Raw genomic sequence first — 23,773 nt, 5'->3', positions numbered from 1 at the left:
CAGTGACAGAGATTAATACTGGCTTTAATTCATTACAGTAGTACTGACCTTGGCTTTTGTCTGAATAAAATGTACCGTGTGTCTTCACAGATAATTACCTCAGGATGTGAGTCCACTGGGACCCTCTCCTTAGAGTGCTTATTTTTCTCATTTTTTTAAGTGGAAGAGAGGCTCAACTGCATGTTTTTTTATGGTATCAGGCTCGTGGCTGATTCACAAAAGGTCTGCACAAAAGATGCTGTTATGTGAGTTTGTATGGTTGGCTTTAAGTTTTTTCAATATACCATGCATTTGATATTATCTATTGTTGGGTTTTAACGTGGTGTTTCTCTTGTAAGGATGCATCAACATTGGGTCTACATGACACAGGTAAGCATCTTATACCCATCTGATCACATTTTGTTGTATCTTTAAGACAGTAATTGATATGTAAATTATTTCAACTTATGCTATCCAAACGAGCATCACTCTTCAAACTGGATTTCAGGATTTCTATAAAAAATTAGTGGACACACTACCCTCACTCATAGCCTTAAATCTAATATATTTTGATGTGTGACTATGCTGGTGTTTTGCCCTTAACGTTTTCTCACATATATTTGCCTGCCACCACTACTGACTATAATTAATAACAAGCAGTACAGCATACTATGCTGCATTTGAAAGGAAAACTGGCTGAATTTGGACACAGTTTAAAGTCTTTCAGTAACCCTGCAAACTCAGGCTCCATCTCACAAGCTACTATTGGCTTCTAAATTTTATCAAATAATCATCATGATCAGCCTGACATTGCAATCCTGAGCAGATGTCAGTGAACTATTGAGAGCTGTTAAAGTGATGACTTTACTTATGCTACTAAAACTGTTCAAACCTAAAGCATTTAAACTAGGAGAGCTACAATAGTAGCATGAACTATTCTGTAACTGAACAGCTATTTCTTACCTCAAATGAGATATTCAGAAACCCTTTTGGGTATCAAAAGGCTCAAATATCAATGACTGTCCACTGAGTGGTGGGGATGTCTGGTATGTCATGTGTAGGAAGGGTTCATGTTGATGTCTCAGTAAAGCAGGTACTGTCAATCATATATTGTAGAGCCAACTTGAAATGCCAAGCAAATTCTTACTTCGCTTTGCCAGACCACAAAGAGCAAAAAAAAAAAAAAAGGAAAAACTAATGGCAGGCTTCATAAGAAAATGCACACATTTCAGAATTAGCTTCTCATCTCACAGCACTTGATTCTCCGCAGGAACGTTTTCAAAAACGTTCAAACACAGCATGAAAGACTGTGTATCAAGATTTGCCTTCTGTTCCCAGATACCGTAGAGAAAGTGAGATAACAGAGTACTGTATAATCCAATGCTGCTTTTATCAAATTCAAAATATCTGGATGTTACTCTGCTGGGATTCCTGTCCACAACCTCAATGTCATATCTCAGACTCACCTTGCAGATCTTGTACAATGAATCCTGTCCATCTCCGTCTGAGTCCTTGAAGTAGTCGTGTGCAGGGAAGGTGCGGTGGATGTCCCGGGTGATGACACCTTCCTGAGCTGAGTCCTGCAACACACATGGATCACACGCTTTAGACATGTGACAAAAAAAAAAGGGTTATTTATTTATTTATGTCGTTTTCATATCCTGTTCATGCGTGAAGGTTAAATGCTGCCCATCCTGATTTATGCACTTCTAAAAAGGATTCATGAGATGACAACAGCAAAGATTTTTTTCAACTCAGCACCCACAACCATTTTCACATTTACACTGATTATGCTCTAACATATCTTTTCTCTGTTTGTAATTGTTTATATACAGTAGAAGAAGGCAATGTATTCAACTGTATCAGTTCACAGCACACTGCTAAGTCACCATGTTTGTTTGTGTGTGTATTAATGTTTGTCCCATCCCTCCTGCAACAGCACTCCCCAGGCCTCAGTCTCTTAGTCTGTGCCGTCTAATCCACAGCAGCCACTGCAGTGTACACACACACACACTCTGCTTTTTTCCCCCCTCACTTTCCTTTCACACGCACTCTGCTTTTCCCCCCTCACTTTCCTTTCACATGCACAGTCTGCTTTTCCCCCTCACTTTCCTTTCTCACACATATAAACACACACACACACACACACAGTGCAAACACGACCGAAGAGAAGACAGCACAGCATTCTCCAACAACTCCCTGTAAGCTGCAGATAAACCAACCATGAGCCTGACTGGCCTTGATGTGTGTTTGTATGTATCAGAGAGAAAATGGGAAAGTGTGTGTGAGTGAGAAATTTCATCTTTCTTGCTTCTTTCCTCCCCTTGTTTCTTGACAGTAGAGAGAAAAGGAGGGAATTTAGGAGTGTCTCACTGAGTGAAGAAGCAGTCTGCTGCATTTTGTGGAAACCGTTGCAGAATATCATGCTCATATGGTAGAAGGTCTTGGTCCCCATTGTCCCCATGTATTTGTGCAGGGATATTTTTTCCACCCTAAAAGATAAAAAGCCCAGCAATTGCTCTTTGAATGGATTAAAGTTGCTCAAGCCAGCCAGGAGATTGATTGTATAACAATAGTTCTTTCTTTCTTACAATCAGTTTGTGTGCCATTGCTTACAGACTGGTGTAACTTGATCACTAAAGGAGCAACCCAAAATATCTTTTTGGGGTGTCTTGGCAGCCTCTGGCCAGAGACATTTATTGCATGTCACCTGCCAATCCCTCCATGTTTCCTATCTGTCTCTACTATTGTGTTAAAAAAAAGCCCCCAAAATAAAATCTTTACAGAAAGGATATCTTTTTTCCTCATAGGCGGACAAGTAATTCATGAAATAGAGGACCTTTCTAACTTACAGACACAATTATAGCTCAAACATCTGTTCATATATTTGTATAGCTTTCAATTGACACAGCTAGACGCAGCTTCTAGGTTTGGTTGTTTTTAGAGCTGCAAGGACTAGATGATTAATCAATTGGTCTATTGGTATCTGATTCCAGCTTCGCAAATGTCAATATAAAATGTAGTAACATTCTAAATCTCAAAAAAGAAACCATGCCATAAAAAGCTTATGACAGAATATTGACTGTTATTAATTATTGCCTGTCACCCGCTTCTTGTCGAAAAATATGATTGCTACTAAAGTATGTGAAACACAATTATGCGTATACCGCATTTCATTTATCACTACTCAACCATATTTTGATATTACAGTCAACAATTAGCTACATATAATTCCTTGTTTAACATGTTGCCAATATCCTACAATATGCTTCACACACACACACACACACACACACACACACACACACAGGGTTTGATAGAAGCTGCTGGCACAACCGTGTGTAATGCTTTAAAGAGATTATTAGTGTGGAGGTGGTGTGTCATTCTGTGTATTATGTGTTGGAAATGGAACTAACAGTTTTACATTGTGGTTCTGCTGCGACACACAACGAAAAAACAAATGCAGCTCTTCAGGAATGAAGGTAGCACCGTGTGAGAGTTTTCTCTCTCTCATGTGTTCATGGTTGTCTTCACATGACAGCAAAACTAATTTTGTAAATGGAACCGAAAAGATTGGTAAGTTACATTTCAACTGTTTTTAAATCATATTTTAATTTAAAAGATGGAACATAGGATACATCTAGATACATTGTTGGTATTTTTCCAAGACAGTAGTTGCTAACTAGGGTCATCTTACATTTACGGCTAAAACAATTGAGTCATTGAATCAATAGGTTGATTAGCAGAAATTTAATCGGCAGCTATTTTGATAATCGATTAATCGCATAAGTCATTTCTGCTGATTTGATTCGTCTCATGTGATTGTAAACGGAATATCTTTGGGTTTTAAACAGTTTGGGCAAAACAAGCAATTTGATGACATCTCACAGGGCTTTAGTAAATTGTGATGTTCATTTTTTACTTTTTTCTGACATTTAATAGACCAAATGATTAATCAATAAAATAAAAATAATTGTCAGTTGCAGCCCTACTTGCATAAACCAATACTGTACATATTCCTCCTCCATACAGATATTTTCATCTTCAAGAGAAAAGAGCGTAGCGGACATCCAGACAAAGAACAGTTTAAATTGATTACTATTACACTATTATACAAGTAAAAATATAGCTTTTAAAATAATTATACACTAATGATTAATGTATTGCTTTTTATGAGTTAGCCCATCAATAACACATTTATGACACTGTAATTACCATGGCAACATCAGCGATGACCAGCAAGAATCTGGTTGACAGTGAAAGTTGTAAACACTTTGATTTAATAAACCATGCATGCCTCGATTAATTAACAGTGTCATTTCTCAAAAAACACCACATAAAAATGAGGAGCGGACGTCCTCTACTCTGCCTAATCTTCTTCCTTCGTCATCTTGAATCCTTTCTTCCTATTCTCTTCAATTTCCCCACTGAATATTTACTTCCATCCTTGAATTCTTTACTCCTATCTCCTTTATTCCTCTTCTCCCTTTTTCAACTTTTATATTCTCCCCTTTTTCCGCTTCATCTCCTACTGTACCGTTTCCTTCTCTTCCCTCTTATATATTTTCCTGATCTCTTTCATCAATTATTCTCTTTTCTAATTCATTTCCTTCCCCCCTCTACTTATACGTCCTAAATATTTGCCTTTTGTCCTCTCAATTTTATGTGGAAAGGAAACACGCAATGACATGTAAGCCCTGTGGTCTCAGTGTGCACGCTTACAAGACCGGCTTTTTCTCTGACAGTGATTTTTTTTTTTTTACATATTTCATGCACCAAAGTTCGCTTCCTGCAATGCAATGAAAAGAATTCCATTTTTTTATTTGTAACACCAAACTTTGTTTAGGAGTCCTGCTAAGCTGAGATAGAGAAAACACCATACTGTAAACAAAGAGATATGCGTGTATACTGTGTGTAGTGTTCACTAGGTGTAGTGCTATGTACCAGTTTTCATGATGATGATATAAAAAATGTAGGGGTTAAATTAAGTTATTAGTGAATGGGTTGTACTTGTCTGTTTAAAGTTACTACTGTTTTATTATTGTAGGAATATTTTAGATTTTGTAAAAGGATGGAATAATCACTATGCTATCTTCATCGCCGCAGTCACCACTAGTAGAGTATAGATAAGCATAACAATTGTGCATTTCATGAGAAAAGCATGACATTTCCTACAGTTAGTGCATACCATAAGGATTATTTTCAGATGTGGAGGGAAGTCCGATTTGACCTCTGAAAGCCATTAGAGGTCAAATCCAAGATGGCCGCCAGTCCCCCCAGGTCTAAGGTTCAAAAGTGTTTCATTTTGGAACCAAACCGTGTAGAAACACATGTAAGGTGTCATTTTCAACTAAGTTGGGGGTGCCCATTCATTTGGTGATACGTTTGAGATCACCAGAATTCAAGGAAATGCATTTATATCAAGGTCAAGGTCAAATTTCGTTAAAAAAATGTCACTCCACATTCTTTTGCTTATACGTTTATTTTACCTTGGACATTGGATTGGAACTATGCCATATAGTGAAACTTTACCTCCAGTTTAACAATATAGAGATAAAACAAAACAATTAAGGGCATAGACCAATGGTGCTAGTCTATTTTACTATATTAAAGGTCCAATATGTAATATTACATTGCTAGTGTTTAAAATAGTCACTGCAGTCCAAATTCAAAATACTGAATAGAGCGTCTACCCTGCTACACTCCAAAACTACAGCATAGAAAGAGTATGTTGTAGCACTACTGCATCCAGCTTTTTGTGTTCAGTAGAGAGTAGCACTTGTTTAGTGATTAACAGAGCTGCAGTCGCTGTCTTTTTCCCCCTCACAAGTTCATTTTGTTTCATGGTGGACATTCCCTTAAATTTACTACAGACCTGAGCTGATTAGTGTATACCTTTAAGTGCGTGCTGGAACAAGAGTTATATGCTGCTTATATATGTGTGTGTGTGTGTGTGTGTGTGTGTGTGTGTGTGTGTGTGTGTGTGTGTGTGTGTGCGAACGCTGAAACCGGCAGCTCTTTGATCTCTGCAGGGAGGTTGAGGTGTTCAGGAGGAACTGCAGCCTCATCAGCAGCATCAGTTCTCTGTCACAGTGACCCAGTTCACTATCCCCTGCAGTACACCGTTACTACAAACAAAACAAACAGAATAAACCCTATAACCCTAGTTCAATAACCACAGGTAGCGAGCCCTCTGATAGACTCTATACTGTCATACAAAGTCAGTAAGTATAAACAAACCTTAAGTTGAGAAAAAGGGTTTAAAGTGTTCAGGCTGACTGGATAAACTGTGTTTGGATATAATACTTTCATTTTATTAATGTATTACTTTCATTTAATTAATAGGTAATACCATCTTTTTAGATGAATTACTTTGCAACAAAGTAGACCATGGATACAACCAAAAAACTGCAATCACTGTATCTGTATCAGCAAACAATTGTCCTCATTCACCAACCGTTCTTACGAAGAAATGTGTTCTTAAACCTCACTTTTTACGAAGATTCTGACATTCACTAATGTTTTCTTATCTTGGATTTGTTCTTAGCTAAGAACAAAATCTACGAACACTCGATGACAATTTGCTCCAAATAATTGGTTACTGCATTTTATTTCTACAGGTGTTTACAATTATAGTATTGTACTGTAATGTATTTCTGATCATTTGTTGAAAATAAAAATCATAGTATGCAAAGAAACACTAACACTGCTATTTATATCAGCAATTAAACTGATTAAATCCTGCGTTACTTGGTGATTGATCGTGCTATTTATAGGGCCAAAATGGAGTGGTTTTTACTTTGTTACATTTAGCAGCTATTATCTATATTTTGTACTCCACTACATTTCTACAACGTTCCGTTACATTTTCTGATCAGTTTCCCCCCTGCCAAAACGTCTTCCTGACCGTCTCACCAGTGAAATTTGGTTGCCAACTTGGTTTGGTAGATATACAGTCATGTGAAAGAATTAGGACACCCATGCTAAAGTTGACTAAAAAGAGGAATAAAAAAAATCATCTTTTGCAAATTGATCTTAATGCCTTAATTAAAAAAATTAGGAAAAATCCAATCTTTAGGACACCAATTTTCTTTGTGAATGAATAATGTATTGTAAATAAATAAATGTTCTTCCTTAAAATACAGGCGGCATAAGTAAGTACACCCCTATGTTAAATTCCCATAGAGGCAGGCACATTTTTATTTTTAAAGGCCAGTTATTTCATGGATCCAGGATACTATGCATCCTGATAAAGTTCCCTTGGCCTTTGTAATTAAAATAGCCCCACATCATCACATACCCTTCACCATACCTAGAGATTGGCATGGGGTACTTTCCATAAAATCATCTCTCAATGCAAATCAAACCATGCCAGTCTCTAGCAGAGATTCTGCTAAACTATGCTAGTTAGCCTACATTTTAGCATTTACTAGTTTAGCTGTTTTTATTCCTTATGACTGTATTTAGTCGCTACCTTATTTATCTGGATTAACAAACTAAATACCCATGACTAAATAGATATATTTTAATTACAGGAAATGGTAAAAAAGTAAAATTATTTATAACAACAGCTAGCAGTAGTCACCTCATCAGCAAGCGTTAACCAAATTTGTTTTAACTATTTGGTCTGATTTTTTAAGTTTTCTTTGAAATTATACAGGTCTATACCATTCAAAACTTTGCATGCTAATCAGGTCAAACCCACTGACTGTTTCAAGTTCCAGCTGTCAAACCCTAACCTTGCATCCAAAATTTAACAAGCAACACAGTGACCAGGTCACAGGACCCTGTCTGCGCTCATTTAACTAAGGTTATATTGCTAACAGGCTCTATAGGCTTAAATAAGAAATCCAGATGTTTACCCTTCCTGCTATGGCTTGCACACATCCAACATCATAAATGCTTAAATATACTACAGAATGGACACATACACAGACATCTGCGGCCCCCACTAAGGCATAGTAGGTCTGTTTAGACTATCCGCTTTGAGCACATTGCACACATGCACAGTAGATACCGCTGCCACTTGTAGCGGAGTGGTAAGGAGACGTCCGCACAGAGCCTACGCGTATACAATGTGATGACGACAATTATGTCACACGGGCCCCGGCGGACCCTCGTGCACCCAGACAGTTTAATTTTGGCTTAAGGCACCACCAGGTCATTATCCTCTGAAGCAGGAGAGAGAGCTGGATGTTGTCATTGAGTGTGGCACAGCTAGAAGCAGTGTGTTCATCATCATCACACTACCCCTATCAGCAATGCGTTTGTTCAATTTCCAGACAGAGGTAAGAGAAGGACAGAGGATCTGTGGCTGTGATAGACCATGGTAAGAGAGGCAGCATCATATCTGAAGAGAACACAAGGCTATTCTTGACTGCAGGTAATCCGCTTAGTTTTCATGTTGTTTTTTCAGTTGCTGAAAAAAGTGGATGGCCATTTGGGGTATGATGATTTAAACAAGTGGTAACAGGAAGGATTGCTGGATCCTTCCTGATTGGCTAAACCAGTACTTGCAAATTTCACTAAGCTGCTCCACAGGAGTGAGAAGGAAATCCTATAGAGCCTGTTAGACCGTAAAACCTGTGGAAATCAAACCATATACACATATGCATACGTGCATGCACTTTAGTCAGCATAAATGCACACAAATGTACACTGATGAATGAATTAAAGCAAAATGTCAGTGCAACAAACACACAATGAACATTTACTGACCTACTTACACTCCCCCCTTTCACCTGTGCACAAATAAGCAGGAATGTTACACATCAGCATAGTCTCTCTCAGCATAATAATAATAATAATAAAAAAAAGCATTAGTACAGCCAGGGGGATTCCATCAACACTGTCCTCCATCAGTCTGAATCCAATGTACTGTGTATTTGTCGGTGTGTTTATTCTGTAGTATTGTGTGTACCCGTCAGATTTGACTGACTGTAGGTGGAAAATGACAAAAAAGGAGATGAAATAGGGAGAGAAGGAGTAGGAGAAGCAAAGAGTGAGCTAACGAGAGAGAGAGAGAGAGAGAGAGAGAGAGAGAGAGAGAGAGAGAGAGAGGATTAAGACAGATATCAGGGGGAGAGAGAGTGAGACAGAAGCTAAGAAATAGAGAGATAAAGAGAGAGTGAGAGATATGTACAAAGAAGGGAATGAGCGGCTTCCTCTAATTGTAGCCAAGGGGGCTTGTTGGGCAGACAGTCCATTACTCAGACCTCACCAACAGGCAACCTACTCAACACACGCAGCTAAAAATAAAAACTGCTGATGTGTCCAAACTTGCACTTCACCTCCATATCCCTCTAAATTCAACAGCAATTCATTTAACCAGACCAGCCCAGCTGGTGAAAGCTGCCATAGGTTCACAGAGTCAAGAGGTTTTCTGGAGAAGTTCTGCTAAGTTCAGTTCTGAAACAGAAAATGAACTCATATACTCAGATCTATAATATCTTTCCCAATTCATTGTCTATGGAGCAGTTTCAGACTTTATACTTTTTTATACAAATTTGAGTTTTAGCACTTGGATTTGGGAGAGAATTGTTCATGTTTACTAATATTTTTGTCTTAGACCATCTAACTATAAATTGAGGACCCTCTGTATGTTTGTGTGTGTGTGTGATTGTGTGTCCGTCGTCTTTCAAATATCTCAAGAACCTTTCATCCGAACTACTTCACACTTGGCTTCCTGGGTACCCAATGAACTTGGCGTTTGGAATTTGGAGCAGTTGGAAATTGGATATTAATAAACTGTGAATAAAACTTAACGACCGCACAATAAAGGTTGAAAAAAAACAGAAGAAAGAAACACGGGGGGGTGTGGACTGCAGCAGCGGCGGGGCGGGGCTTCACAGCTTCACAGCTCTAGGTCAAGCATGTGTTCACAGTGGGCTACCGGTGTGGTGACAAAAATTGATCATCCACCAAAAACTGATTGTGGTCTACCCTACATGCAAATGATAAAATTAATCGTACACAAACACATGGTAGACAACGCCCAGGCTCTCGGGCTCTCCAGCACGTTGTTTTGTTGCCGGCAGTTGCACACATTTCTCGCTGAATGGTGTTTTAAGCCCCCACAGTCGACTTCAAGGCAGCGCTGCGACCGTCGACTTCAAGGCACCTAACCGTAGCCTAACCCTAGGCAGCGCTGCGACCGTCAACTTCAAGGCACCCAACCCTAACCCTTGCCTAACCCTAGTGCCTTCCATGCAGCGCTGCCTGGAAGACAACGTTGGGGGCTTAAAACACCAAACACCACATTTCTCCGTCCGTTCTGCGTGCTGTTTATGAGCGGTTTCCCCAGCAGGCTGAGCCGGGCTCCCTGCTTTCCCTGCCCGATCCACATCGCCAACTACTACCACCGCGGATTTGTGACAGCTACACGGAAAAAAGGGGACACACATCAACATACAGGTTGAGTTTTATAAAAACAAACTATAAAAAACACAAACATTCACTAGACCCTTTACCTATGTCATATGGTAAAACCACCCATGACCACACTAAACAAGTACTGCATTCAAATGTTTACAAAAGAGAGGCATTATGAGCATAATGTACTTACATTTTCTCAACGTCTGTTCAAGGTGATTTCAACTCTAATATAATGCTGGATGGTTTAATGAATAAAAATGCATCATATTTTAATTGTGGTATTTTATGAGTAGAACCTGAATCTGCAACATTCTGTCAGGTAAATGTAGCAGTACAATGTTTTCCTCTGAAGTAGAAATACAAAGTTAGTAGTATATAAGTTATTTTGGGGTACAATGGTTATGGAGAAAGCTGCTAGCAGCAATACCACAGGCCAAGCAAGTTTTGAACAGGCACTGCACTAGTAGAAAATACCACATAGGAATTTAAAATGGGCGTAGTTCCCCTTTAAGTTTCAGTTTATTTGTACTGTATAGTACCTTTTCATACAAATGCAGAAGTATGTTTCAGAAGAAAAAAGGCTAACAGCAACATAGGTAGTACTGAAACTATTAAATCATTAGTCGATTGACAGGAAATCGTTAACCATTTTGATAATTGAGTAATTGTTTACTGTCGGTCATTTATCAAGAAAAAATACCTAATAATAGCTGGTTCAAGTGTTTTAGATGTAAGGATTTGTGCCTTTTCTAAAATGGTAAATTGGTTAGGTTGGTGATATAAGCAAATAAGCAGTTTGATGGCGTTACTACAGGCTCTGGGAAATTCCAAAGGGCGATCTTCACTATTCTCCGAAATTTTAGATAGTAAATGACTAATAGATTATTGAAACTATATATAGATATATATATCTATAATAGAATAAGTGATCATGAAAATAATCGGAAGATGCAACTCTAAACAGAAGGAACCTTAAGAAAAGAGCAGAAGTATTAAACATAGCAGACAAACATAAATACACACAATAATGATGAGATAAATAAATTACTTTTTGAGGATGGTAAACAGAATGCTGGTTATAAATGAAACTGGGTTGCAGATCAGCAGGTAAATATTTGTGTTACAAAAATACTTTTTCTGTTCTAGACACACCATAGTAGAAAGTGCCAATGGCTGAAACTAAGCTGTGTCTGCTGCAATACTAGTAGAGGAAAGCAGTAAACGGGCAGATGCTTGATGGGAGATATTTTAAATGTTAATGACTGCCTTGGGAACGGTGCGTTAATTTATATTAAGCTTGAAGGCAATACGAGCGAACACCTGTCATTTTATGATAAAAACAACTCATTTAGGAGCTGGTACAGTTGCATTGACACCGGAGTTGTTCCGTGTCAAGTGTTCTGCAGCTGACAGGTTAAGTCCTCTGTCCACTAATTGTTTACCTTGCTGGCTATTAGGCTCTGTTAGCTTCCTCCTGTCTCTAAAGGGAGGAAAGATGAAACCAGGGGACCTTCAGGGCTGCTGGTCTCTCATTTGAGGCTAGCTCACATTGGTCACGTCTGGTCGTGCTGCCCTGCTCTGAGAGTCCTCAGTATCAGGTGAACAGGTCGAGTTTTTCCACTGACAGAATATCGTGCTGTACCTACACTGGATCTACTACTACAGTATTCTGTGGTACAGTATCGGGACTCAGTAAGCCTGTCCCTACATAGTGGAAAGAGAGCAGACATTTGCACTTTTTAAAAAGGTGCCGAAACATATCTCAAGTGCAGTAATAACCTCACATCACTTGTCATCAGTAGTGCATAAATAAACATTTAAGGGATAAAATTAGAGAGCAAAAGAAAAATGTTACATTTTACACCTTTATAAGGTACACCTGTACAGTCCAATGCATATACTTGTTCTGCCATAAAGTCTACTTTTAAGTTATTGTAGTCACTGTCATAGAGATGTTAATTATTAAGCATGTATTAATGCAAGTATTAAGGTTAGGGTCATTGTTAAATATGAGACAGAGAAAAGAGATATTTGTTAAGCACAAAGTGTAGTGAGGCCAGAAAAATTATGCCGACACTTACGTGTGCTTCACAGCTTGAAAACGTTGCTTTAGAAACATGAGTCACTCTGTCCATCAACAAAACTGAATCCTGTCAAAATGTCCCTGAGAAAGATAATGAACCACCTACCTGCTCTCACATTATGAGTCTCTCTGAATAAGTGGTACTGTAGTTAAATGCTTAAAATGCAAATGTAGAAGCAGCTCCATCTTTCTCCTCCTTTAGAGAGAGCAGTGAGCTCTCAAGTTACCCTTCTCTTCTGACAGTGTTATGTAACTCCCGGTTGTGGAAGGGGCCCACGGGTGCTTGCTGGTGAGCCCCTCGACAGAGAGGCAGCCATGCTTTGCTAAACCGATGAGGCGGCAGCAAAATACGCCGGGTTCAGACAGCTGAACACTCAGAGCCCACTAAGTCCTGAAGTGACAGCCCAGCCAATCAGAGAGGATGCTGCTAGCGTTAAACCACTGGAGGCAACCATGAAGACAGATTGCTGGGTACAAAGTCAAACTGTGTGTACAGAATAATTACAGATGGAACACAGCTAGAGACAACACCTAAATGTTTTCAGCAACTGCCATTTGTAGGGAAACAGTGATGACTGGATTAGATAACTTAGCCCAAAGCTTAAGTGATGTGTGTTTTGTCACAAACAAAAGGGTCATCTGAATTTAATGGTGTGACTGTTCACAGAACAAACTGCTTTTGTTTTGTCTTGTATGACATTATTGTATATACTGTGAGAGGTTACCATACTGTTTATAGTGCGTTCCATTTGTACTCAGAAGTCAGATTTTCCGAGGTCAAAGTCGGAAACATGCCCCCCGATCAGATTTCCGAGCTTGGAACTCGGACAACCTCCAAGTACCCCAAGCTCAAAATCCAATATGGATGCCCCGTTCATCAACAGTTTTGAAAGCTGTAGTAACATTAGCACTTCTGTCTTATTTGTGTCTCACTAAATCAGTCGTACACACAGTCCTGTGTTTGTATGCACAAAAGAAAGTGTAATGCATTGTTGTTATCAACTGGTATTGCTAACAATGGCTAACTTGGCTAGAGCTAACCCCACAATGAAAATTCCGACTTGTAAATAGGCCGCATTCACCTCGGGTGTGACGTCATCCCAGCTCCGGCTTCCGAGGTAAATGGAACGCACTATTGTACTGTGGTAGTGAGCCCTTTAACATCTTTACTCTACTCTCTAAGTGATGCAACAGAGGGACCAGGAGTGAGTGGAGAAATCTCTTTGACTGCCTACTCAAGACACAGAGCGTGAGTGCAGTTGTATGACATCACACAGTAAAATATAAAGACTATACTTAAGGGTAAGACACTGTCTCTGACCACTGACAGATGAACTTTGAATTATGTCTTAGTTCGAATTTGTTAGGCGTATACCGTGATAGGATTTTAACCATATCGTCTATCCCTACTGTATTCATTGAAACATTTAAAAAGTCCCAACATACACTATCTGACAGCAAAAATACTACACTCTGTTGTACTCAATAAGAATGTAAAAGACAGGTTAGGTGAATGTAGGACTAAGCAGGGTGAGAAGGATTGTACCACCAAAGCGGCATTCTAACATTGTTTACTGCGAGTAATATGAATACTATGTTTAGTGGACAACCACAAACAAATACCACTAAATCTAACAATGAGAGGCTGCAGCACCCTGCTGGTGATTCAAGTGTGAGAGCTGAAGGAGAAGGGATGAGAGGGTCACAACAGTGTTAAACCAGCACAGGTTTATGGACAATAGCTACTGAGAGACAATGTTTTGTGCAAACATTCACATTTTTAGGTTTTCTTTTATCCCATTCAACTTCAGTTATTCATTCTCTATTCTCAGTCATATAATGGGATCAATATTCCCCCCAACTTAATTGAATAAATTTAACAATGCACTTCAACACCATTCTCTCTGATGGGAAGGAGAAAACAAAAGCAAGTGCTGTGCCGTCTGAGCCTGGCCTTGGCACGAGTGGGGAATGGTGCATTATGGGCCATGCTAGACAACAGAGGCTGTGATAAACCAGCAAGCAGGATGGTATGTTAAAGAGCACGTCTGTTGCAGAGCTGCACCCTGGAGCTCCTCCAGGCGAGAGTGCACATAAACTCGGAGCCTCCAAACTGGTTGGAAATTTCTGCTTCAGTGTAAAGCAACATCATTTGTTTCATTATGGACATGAGACACATTAAAATGGAAGAGAGATTATGGTAGAGAATGTAGATAATCTATATACAGTAGAAGAGAATGTAAAGTACATATGAATAAGTAATGGAAAATTGCCTTAAAAAGGCAAAGAGAGGAAGCAGGGTGACACAAGAGGAGAGCAAGAGGAGAGTGGTAGCTGAATGACTGACAGACAGAATATTAGCTTGCCTCTTAATCTTTTGGATGAATGGCAGCTCCTTCAATGGAAGGCCGGTATTGAAAGTGACAAACAGGCTTTGTTTAGATCCCAAAAACCTTACATAAACCCCCCAGAAAACAGAAAAGGAATAAGGAAAGACGGAAGGAAAGAGTGTGGTGTATAAACAAAGATGCCGCCATTTCTATCGCAATGTCAGAAAAACCAGCAGCCGAACTGCATTGGGGCAATATTTATGTCATTTGGACAGCGCTTTACATTCTGATTCTTGCCCGTTATGTTTATTTTGCACTACAGTTCTTAATAAAATGAGAAAATATTCAGAACATGTTATTTCTCAAGCATTTTATTCACACAGGAGTTTTTAATGAATTAGGAGAAAACTGTGAATATTGTTATCAAGATATGAAATTACCTATATTGGGATAGAAGATTTTGGCCATATCAGCCAGCACTATGTCACATTCTTACTCTGTTTGTATGTGGTTTTATATCCTGCTTACATAACTATCTTGCTGATTAACTATACCTGACTCATGTTTGCAAGAAGCCACTCGGGAAGCATAGACCAAACTCTGTCAGTCTCAAGCAAGTCTCTGAAGAAGGCATTTAAGCACCATGTGTCGCAGTAAACACTGGTTAGCCAATGAGGTTTCCTGTTGTTGATCAGTGGAACTATGGGTTATGAAGATGGGTGCTGTTAAAGAAAAAACATGTTCTAAACCTTAAGGTAAATACAGTGTTTTCAAGGAAAGGTCTGTCATTAATTCCAACTGAGGCACCTTCTGGCTTCCTAAAAAAAGAAAAGAAAAATGGGCTGAATGAGGTACAAACTGTATCTTACTTGTTAGAGGAACAACTCAATTAGCCGCTGATTAAACAAAGTGTGAACCGTGTCCTGTCTGACAACTATTAAAAACATTAAATTAAACCTTGGGAATTTAGGTGAAACAAGAGTTTGTCGCTCTGAGGCTAAAGGAACATGACTGGGTCTTGGGATAAAAACACTCAGTCCTCTTAAAAAAAAAAATATATATATATATATATATATATATATATATATATTATATATATATATATATATATATATATACTGAAGATATTGTACATCTATGTACCGAAAAAAAAGCCTTGGTCCCCTCGTGCTTTAGGTTCCATAGGAAGGTGCAAATTCTAATCAAAGTTATTTCAGGCAAAACACAGGCTGTAATATAACTTCTAAGTCTAGCCTTTAGTCAAAACATATTCAGACAGCGGGATGTAAAAATGACACCACCCTTCTCTGCTGCCACACCTGACTGCAACAAACACTCCTCATTTCTCTTCATTTCTGTGGGACACAGTAAACTAATCCATTGGTGTGATATTCAGAAAACGGCGGCCCGGTAATTAAAAACCAGCTCCCCCAGAGGCATTTGTCCTTGGCGGCTGGCGAGGAAGTTTCTAGAGGATTCCCTGGAGGGTTGCTTTGGGGGGGTGGGGGTGGGGGGCAAGACAGCTGGCCTGCCTGGCAGATTGCAAATCTGTCTCTGTATTGCTGCCGTGGCATTTTAATGGTCCGTCTGGTTCCGCATTTCAATAAGCTGAGTTGGAAGTGCAGACGCAGTGTTCGGACAGAAAGCTAAAAAGTGAAATTTCTCATTTTTCTTGCAGGGGAACACTTGACACACCAAAGATCTTAAGGGTAACAGAGCTGTTATAGGATTAGCTGTTTTGGGTAACATCTTTCTTAACTTTGTTTTGTTGACTGCTAGAAAATTAATCAACATTACTGACAACTGATCAAAGTAATGTATCAAGGAAACATGCCAAACATTTTCTCGTTAAAGCTTCCTGATGAAAGGGCATGCTGTTGTAAGTTGCTTAATCAATGATATGTTCAAACACTGCTCTTTACGCAAACATGTTTTCACAAAAGGCCTTCACCCTTCCCAAAAATTGCAAGTCAGTTTTTGTAGCACACATTATTTTATTTTATTTTTTTTAAACTACAACACCACCTCATCCTGCTCGGCACTTTCTAGAGTGAGGCTGTGCCCCTCTCTGACACTTTCCACTGACTTCGCCAGCAGAAATGTACACTCTTTCTTGGGTTCTATTTGAATGTAGTGTTACAATGTATTCATTGTACAACAATGTATAGGGGCTTACCTGACTGAGTATTAAGAAGATATACTGTATATTACCACATGCAGCATCCTATGAAAAAAATACTTTTACTGAACTATGCAGAAAACAATCAAACAAAAACAAATGTAGAAAACGTGCTGTACTGTTCCAGTCTGCATTTCATTTGGTAGGGAACAATTTGGGGCTCTCTCTCTTTTTCACACACACACACACACACACACACACACACACACACACACACACACACACACACACACATTGAGAGAGGTCAGTGAATAAAGTGCATCCCCCCAGATATCTGACATTTTATGTGTTGTGGTTTTTACTGGAGGATATGAGTTGAGTCCCTGTTATGTGGAGACAGAAGACCCCAAGGGATGGTAGAGGTGGAGTGAGTGGAGGGTCAGACACTCAGCGGGTCGGTCCACGAGAGAAGACTTGTTTACAGATGTGAGAAAGTTACGTGAATTGACAGACACACACACAGTTTTAGACTTCCTTTTCTGCCTGCATTTTCCTTCCCCTGCATCTTCAAAATAAAACTAACATTAATAAATAATGAAGAGGTTGCTATTTTGGGGCCAACGTTAACATTCCTTTTAATTGCGCCCTATTTATAAACTTCAAATGAACTCTCTGAAACCTTGTTGCTTTATCAGACTCAGCTCGGGGTTTCCATAGCGACACAGTGCCTCTTAAGTCCTGATGTTCGGTTGGGAAGAACCAGAGAGACAATGGAGACAATCCACTGTAACCAGAGATGTAGTGCTTGATGGCCGGCACTCTCATCCACCGTTACATTCGCAGAATAACGGGGAGAGTACAGCTACTGTAACTACAAATCAAGTATTAAGTATACATGGAGTGAATGCATTTCTTTATTGAATACAACCAAAGGTTAAACTACGATTTCTGTCCTAACACTATATGTGCACAGTGTATGTGCACTGTAGGTTAGATCTATCTATCTATCTAAACCTATTCAAGAAAGATAAAACGCTTTATAGCCACTTGTTTCTTTGTCATTGTTTTTCATCGATTTCACCTTTTGTGGTGAAGAACCTGTTAAGCAAACTGCCAATGTGACACGTATTGTTAGGATGATTCCCTGATAAACACTTGTTGTACATATAAGACTGCTGGTGGAAATAACTGGCATGGGCTCAACATAGGTTATTAAAGTTTGATGTGGTTTCAGTAATTATTTCAGCATATTATCACAGCTGGTTTACTGACTGACTGCTGAATTTAGTCAATGACTAAAGCTATGTTCCCACTACAAGACTTTTTAAAGTGGCCAGTTCTACAGTGTATTCCAGGTGAAGCTTCCCCCTGGTTTCCCCTCAGCATGTGTCTTGCGCTCTCATTGGCTGCAGCTCCCCGGCAGAGTCCGAGACAGCTCCAGATATTTAGCCTGCTAGATATCTAGAATGTGTCTGCAAGGCTCCAGTAAGCCTCTCGTCTCGTGTTTTTGAACAGTTTACACATCGTGCTCCAGCACGTGCACATGAGTGCCGAGCCAATAAAGTCCTGTTGTGGGTACTTGCCATAACTGACTGACTGAGAGATTCAAATGACACACTGGTCACAAAGCTCAGCAAACACCAGACACAGCTAATTTTTATTTTTATTCAGTCACTCCCCTCCTCCCGCCTTAGCAACAGTAGTAAGGCTAAATGCCACAGAGGGAGAACTAGCCATATCAACGATGGCCTGAGGCGAGCTGCTGGACCATCACTGCTAAATAACTGCCTGACACAGACAGCCTTGGTGTGCTACTATGGGAAACTCTGCCTCAGGATAGAAAGAGGGAAAGGAAGAGCAAAAGAGGGGAGGTAGAAGGAGGGAGGAAGTATGCTGAGGAGCCAAGGGGGTAATTTCACTGTCTTATGGTATTTAATTCAGCTAAAATGCCCTGAGAGAGAAGTAGAGAAGCTGGCTGTACATCCGCTGGCAGAGCTTCAGTACCTGAGGTCTGCAGGGAGATTCATCGTAAAAAAACAGGTTTGTCCTCCAGTGTCTTCAAGGTTCTTGTCTTTGTCCTCTGTGTATGAATAGCTAGTGCAAGAATATTGGTGCGAATTATGCTAAATCAAATTTGTAGGAATGAATGGAAAATAAATAAAATTAAATCTTTAGATGTTCCTTTAGTAAAGCAGTAAGGAAAGAAGATTGAAACAGTTCCAAAGCCAATACTTTAATGAGCTCCATTCTGTCACAATAAAATCCTTTTCGAACAGGAGAAAGAATGTCTGCAGTTCAAAGTGCCAGCTGTGGAGAGCTCAGTTGTCTGACAATGTTGACCATGGTAGAGGAGAGAGGAGAATCCATCACAGTCTGAGACAGACTGAAAACATAAAATTTGGCACCATCACTTTAATTTATCATTGCTTAAAAAGATACAACAAATGTTTATGAATATGAGTTAATTGCACAGAAATGACTTGGTATATCACATTAACACCAAGTGAATTCCTTTGTATGAGCAGTATTAGCTGGCACTAATGAGCAATAACAGTTTTGACAGACTACATTTTTTCATGCCAATATAATTTTTAAATTGAAACTAGTGGATAAATTAATAATTTAAATAGATTATTACATTTAGTTGTGGTTAAGTTTAGCTTTTCTTTTGATTGACCTTTTCAGGTAGGAAATAATTTGGATCGAAAATGACCTAATTCCTGTACATTTACTGGTGTTAAAATATTCAGTGCTTCTGAAGCACAGAGATTGGAAAGATGGAGGAGAGAGGTGGTGCTGTAGATCACTGCTGGCCGTTTATCAATCACAGGTTGAATGATCATTACAGTGGTTCAAGTGAATCAATAACTAGCTGCTCAGTTCAGCCAATCTATCTATATTTCTATTTGTGCTTTTTAACCTGTTGAATGCTTAAGAGTCTAAGCTTAAGGTATAAACTGTTTACTCTCCGCGACACATTTCTAAATTTAGATATACAGAATTCCAGTATAATTTTGCTTCTCTTTATGTGTTCATGTATTGTACACATTCAGTGCTTATGCCCTCTCATTGTCTCTGGTGTGTGTGCACACAAAAGGGTTCATAAAGGGGCTCTGAGCGCGCTAACCTCAGCCAGAAGGCTGGCAGCAAGGCCCAGTTATAGGAGGCTGCCATCTCACACTCACACAGACAGTTTTGTTTTACCAGATTTTTTAGGCCTGTATTATTTATAATGTAATGCAATCCCTATCCCACACCCTTAAATCACAATGGCCACATTTATGGGAAATAGGCAAGGTTGAAATATAACTTAATATACAGTATAGTTGGCCTTGAAGGACAAGTGGCAAACACAACAAATATTCCTCATTAGGTTAAAAATAACCCATGTTATGGCGTGCCCTGGTAGTTCATCTGGTTGGGCATGCGGCCCCTGGTACTAAAGCTCAGTCCTTACTGCAGCGGCCCCGGTTTAATTCCGACCCGTGGCCCTTTGCTGCATGTCATCTCTCGCTCTCTCTCCTACTTTCCTATCTTCAGCTGTCCTATCCATTAAATACCAATACAATACATCAGCAACATAGCCAATGTTGTCCACTCACAGGCCAAATAACAACTCTGACCAAAATTGTTTTTTGTAGTTTCCACTAGCCATAGAGATGCTTTGGTGCTCAAGGACGAGGTAGGATTTCACAAAATGTTTTTTTAGTGGCGGAGTCAGCGTTACTCAAGACAAAAAGATTATGCAACCGTGACTTAAAAAGACAGTAAGTTAAAATTGCAGTATCTGACTTTCATACTAAAAGTGGAATGGTGAACGTTACTTGCAACCAGTAAGACCAATGAGCACATTCTGGAGAGTCGAAGCACTTAGAAAAGAGGGAAGAGAAAACTCTCAGTCAAGTGCCCGCTGATGGATAGAAAGCCTACCTATGGCAATCATCAGGTCCAAAGGTGAAATAGAAGTGCTGAAATCTAAAAAGCAGATGAGGACTTTGTGCGATTCCACATTTAAGGCTTTTTCCAATGTTCTTATCCAGGGCACCCTCCAATGAACAGGCAGGTAAGTGTCCCTTTTATTGCACTGAGGCACTTTGACAGGATTCAAGTCCACTATGGGGATTAAACCTGCAACCCTTTTGTCACTTGGCAGACACGTGTAACCTCTTAGCAACAATGCCAATTAGAAAGATAGTAACATTTATGAAAATAAGATACTGTGTGGTTAAAATGGCAAGTCCCTACACCTACCTGTACACTCTGCTGAGGCTCTCCCAGTATTCTCATTAAACTACAGATACTTTCTGCAGCATCACTGTGTGCTTCCATCATCAATGACTACATTTACTATGCTTTGTAGCTAACTCATATTATACAGTACACATTCAGCTTACACACGTGATACTGACCGAAACCTGATTTTTTGTTGCCGATGGTGAATAGGAAAAGTGAAATGCCATAATTAGGACAGCTTCTGTTATGTTTCCAGGCAAGAAATGCTTTACCTGAAAACCAGAGTGTAACTGAAATCAAGACAAAGAAAATTTTTTGATTACGAATCAAACGTTTTGAACATTTCTCCACAAAGCATTGGACAAAAGTATGTTTGAAATGTTTGATAAAGTGATATCTTTTAGTGCATTCAAACTACAGCAAAGATGGTATCAAACACTGATATGTTGGACACGCCAGAGGTTCAAGCTGAAATCCCAGAGCAGCACAACGACACCAGGCATGTAACCAGAAAATCCCCAGCTGTGAAAACTTGGTAAAGATGAGAAAATAAAAACTTGCCTTCCCACAACAACTATGTTCATTGTGTTATTAACCGAGACATTCCACCCGCACAGCCAGTAAAATATTGTGGTTATAAAGTTAAAGTGTAAGAAGAGCATGCATGTTTGCATTTTAGCTATGCCGGAGCTTTACAAATGGCAATAATGGCCTCAGTTTGTCGGTCCACCACTTTAATGCAGACTGAAATATCTCAACAACTATTAAATAGATTGTCGTGAAATAAAAAAATAAAAAAGACATGCATGGTTCCCAGAGGATGAATCCAACTGACTTTGCTAATTCAGTGACAACCATGAGGTTGACATTTATATTTTTAACTATTGGAAGAATTGCAATGACATTTAAAGTATAGAATCACAGAGCAACTAGAGTATTAGGCTCAGTCTTGTTAATGAATAAATAAATGTGTAACATTACATACTGTAAGAACACATAATCAGCTGTGCCAAGATCAACACCTGTCAACTACCAGGCCACAGTCGCAGCCTACAATTTCAAAGACCGACTGAGGCCATGCAAGATGTATGAGGGTGTGTTGGTGTGTGGATGCATGAGTGTGTCCTCCTTATGCCATCAAAGGCTTTCGGTGGGCGCCACAAGCCTCCAGCATTAGCACACAGGGGCAGGAACTGGCTTCCCCTCCAATTATGACTTCCCAACCTCAAAAGACGGTCAGGTGGTCCTTTCTCAATCAGGACGGAAAGAGGAGGAGGAAAGTGGCAGGATGGAAGGGGAAAAAGGAAGTGAGGAGAGTACTGCCATTTGTGGAAATAAAAGGGAATTCCTGATTTAGTGTCAGCCATGAATATTGAGCAGGCCTGGACCAGAAAGCAGCTCTTGGTTTGGCTGAATAGTTAGTGTGGATGAAATGCTTTTTAGTAGGAGGAAAAAAATACAGATTTTCGTTCCAAAACTAGATATGAAACATAACAAAAAACTGGTAAAGCATCCAAAAACAGCTTGCTCTTAAACATGGCTGCTGGCATGATAGTAAAACAACGTTAAAAAGGACTCAATATTGTATATTAAAATAGTTAGAAGGCTTTGTGCCATAGATCAATCTTTTTTTAATGCAATGGGCATTTTTAATAGCCCTGTGCTTTAACAGCTTAATCATTATTTTAATAATCATTTTTCAACTTTTACATTTTTTAGTGAAATAGATCTTACCAGCATTTTACATATATCCTAATCATCACTTTCTCTCTTGCTTCTTCCCTGTTTTCCTTCTCCAAACCCCCTCCATTTACCACCTATACTTCCCCTTACTGTACCTCCGCCTCACCTTCCTCCCTCCTGATCATCTTGTTCTTCTCATTCAGGCAGTCTACTTAACCACTTCACCTTCTTGCCAGTTTCTCTCTCTCCAATCAGTTCCTTTCCATTATCTGTTGTTCAATCTTCTTCCAATACCTTCTTCCATTCCCTCTCTCCTCTCTCCACTAAGCTACTCTGTGAAGACAGTGGGGTTATGGCTGTTTCAAAGCTCATCTGGAATCTAAAAGGTTGAGTGTATGAATTTCAAAGGCCAATTTAAGACCAAGAACAAGGGATCAGGATCTATAATGAGGATACTGTTCACACAGAGAGAGGGCATGATGGTGTGCATTACCTCCCAATGGCACTAAAGGAAAGGCTAACCTGCTGCAGAGTTGTTACCGAGCAAATGCCACCTGATCAGCCATCTGTTGGCTCGGATGAAAATGAAATTTTTGCTTTGCTCATAACTGAGTTGGAGCAACTGTCAGGGGAAGAACTTTATACTGATATATGATCAACAGGAAAATGACAATAGAGTCCACCTGTTTGGGCTTTATTCTCTGATAAGAGGCTGGTAAAATAGAGGGTGGCAAATGTTATCCCAGATCCTTTTTCTCCACAGAAGGGGCACATTGCTTAAAGATTTGATCTGCGCATTAGACTTACATCATTATGCATCCACACATGCATGCTTACTTCTGTGATTATTACACATTCATTACAATTCAAAAGTAACTGGTCCTGTATATCAAACCATCTAGCTCAAGTGCACCTGAACAAGCCTGGGGATTCAAACTGGCAGCCACTAGCGACAAGCCCCCATCTCCATTC

At 39.5% G+C, this 23,773-nt stretch overlaps 1 protein-coding gene across 2 annotated transcripts in view; it reads right to left on the bottom strand.

Annotated features, from left to right (window-relative positions):
* rabgap1l (RAB GTPase activating protein 1-like) overlaps positions 1-23,773 on the bottom strand; it is a 110,912-nt gene that overhangs the window by 52,839 nt on the left and 34,300 nt on the right. For both annotated transcript variants that reach the window (XM_078258654.1, XM_078258655.1), the window contains exon 5: positions 1,446-1,559. In XM_078258654.1, coding sequence (XP_078114780.1) covers positions 1,446-1,559 — 114 coding nt within the window. The remainder of the gene's footprint in view (positions 1-1,445; positions 1,560-23,773) is intronic.

Source organism: Sander vitreus, chromosome 9 (genome assembly GCF_031162955.1).
Source record: "Sander vitreus isolate 19-12246 chromosome 9, sanVit1, whole genome shotgun sequence".
In the NCBI taxonomy this organism is placed as follows: domain Eukaryota; kingdom Metazoa; phylum Chordata; class Actinopteri; order Perciformes; family Percidae; genus Sander; species Sander vitreus.
Note: the sequence above shows the minus strand (reverse complement) of the source record. Positions and strands in the feature narration are given on the sequence as shown.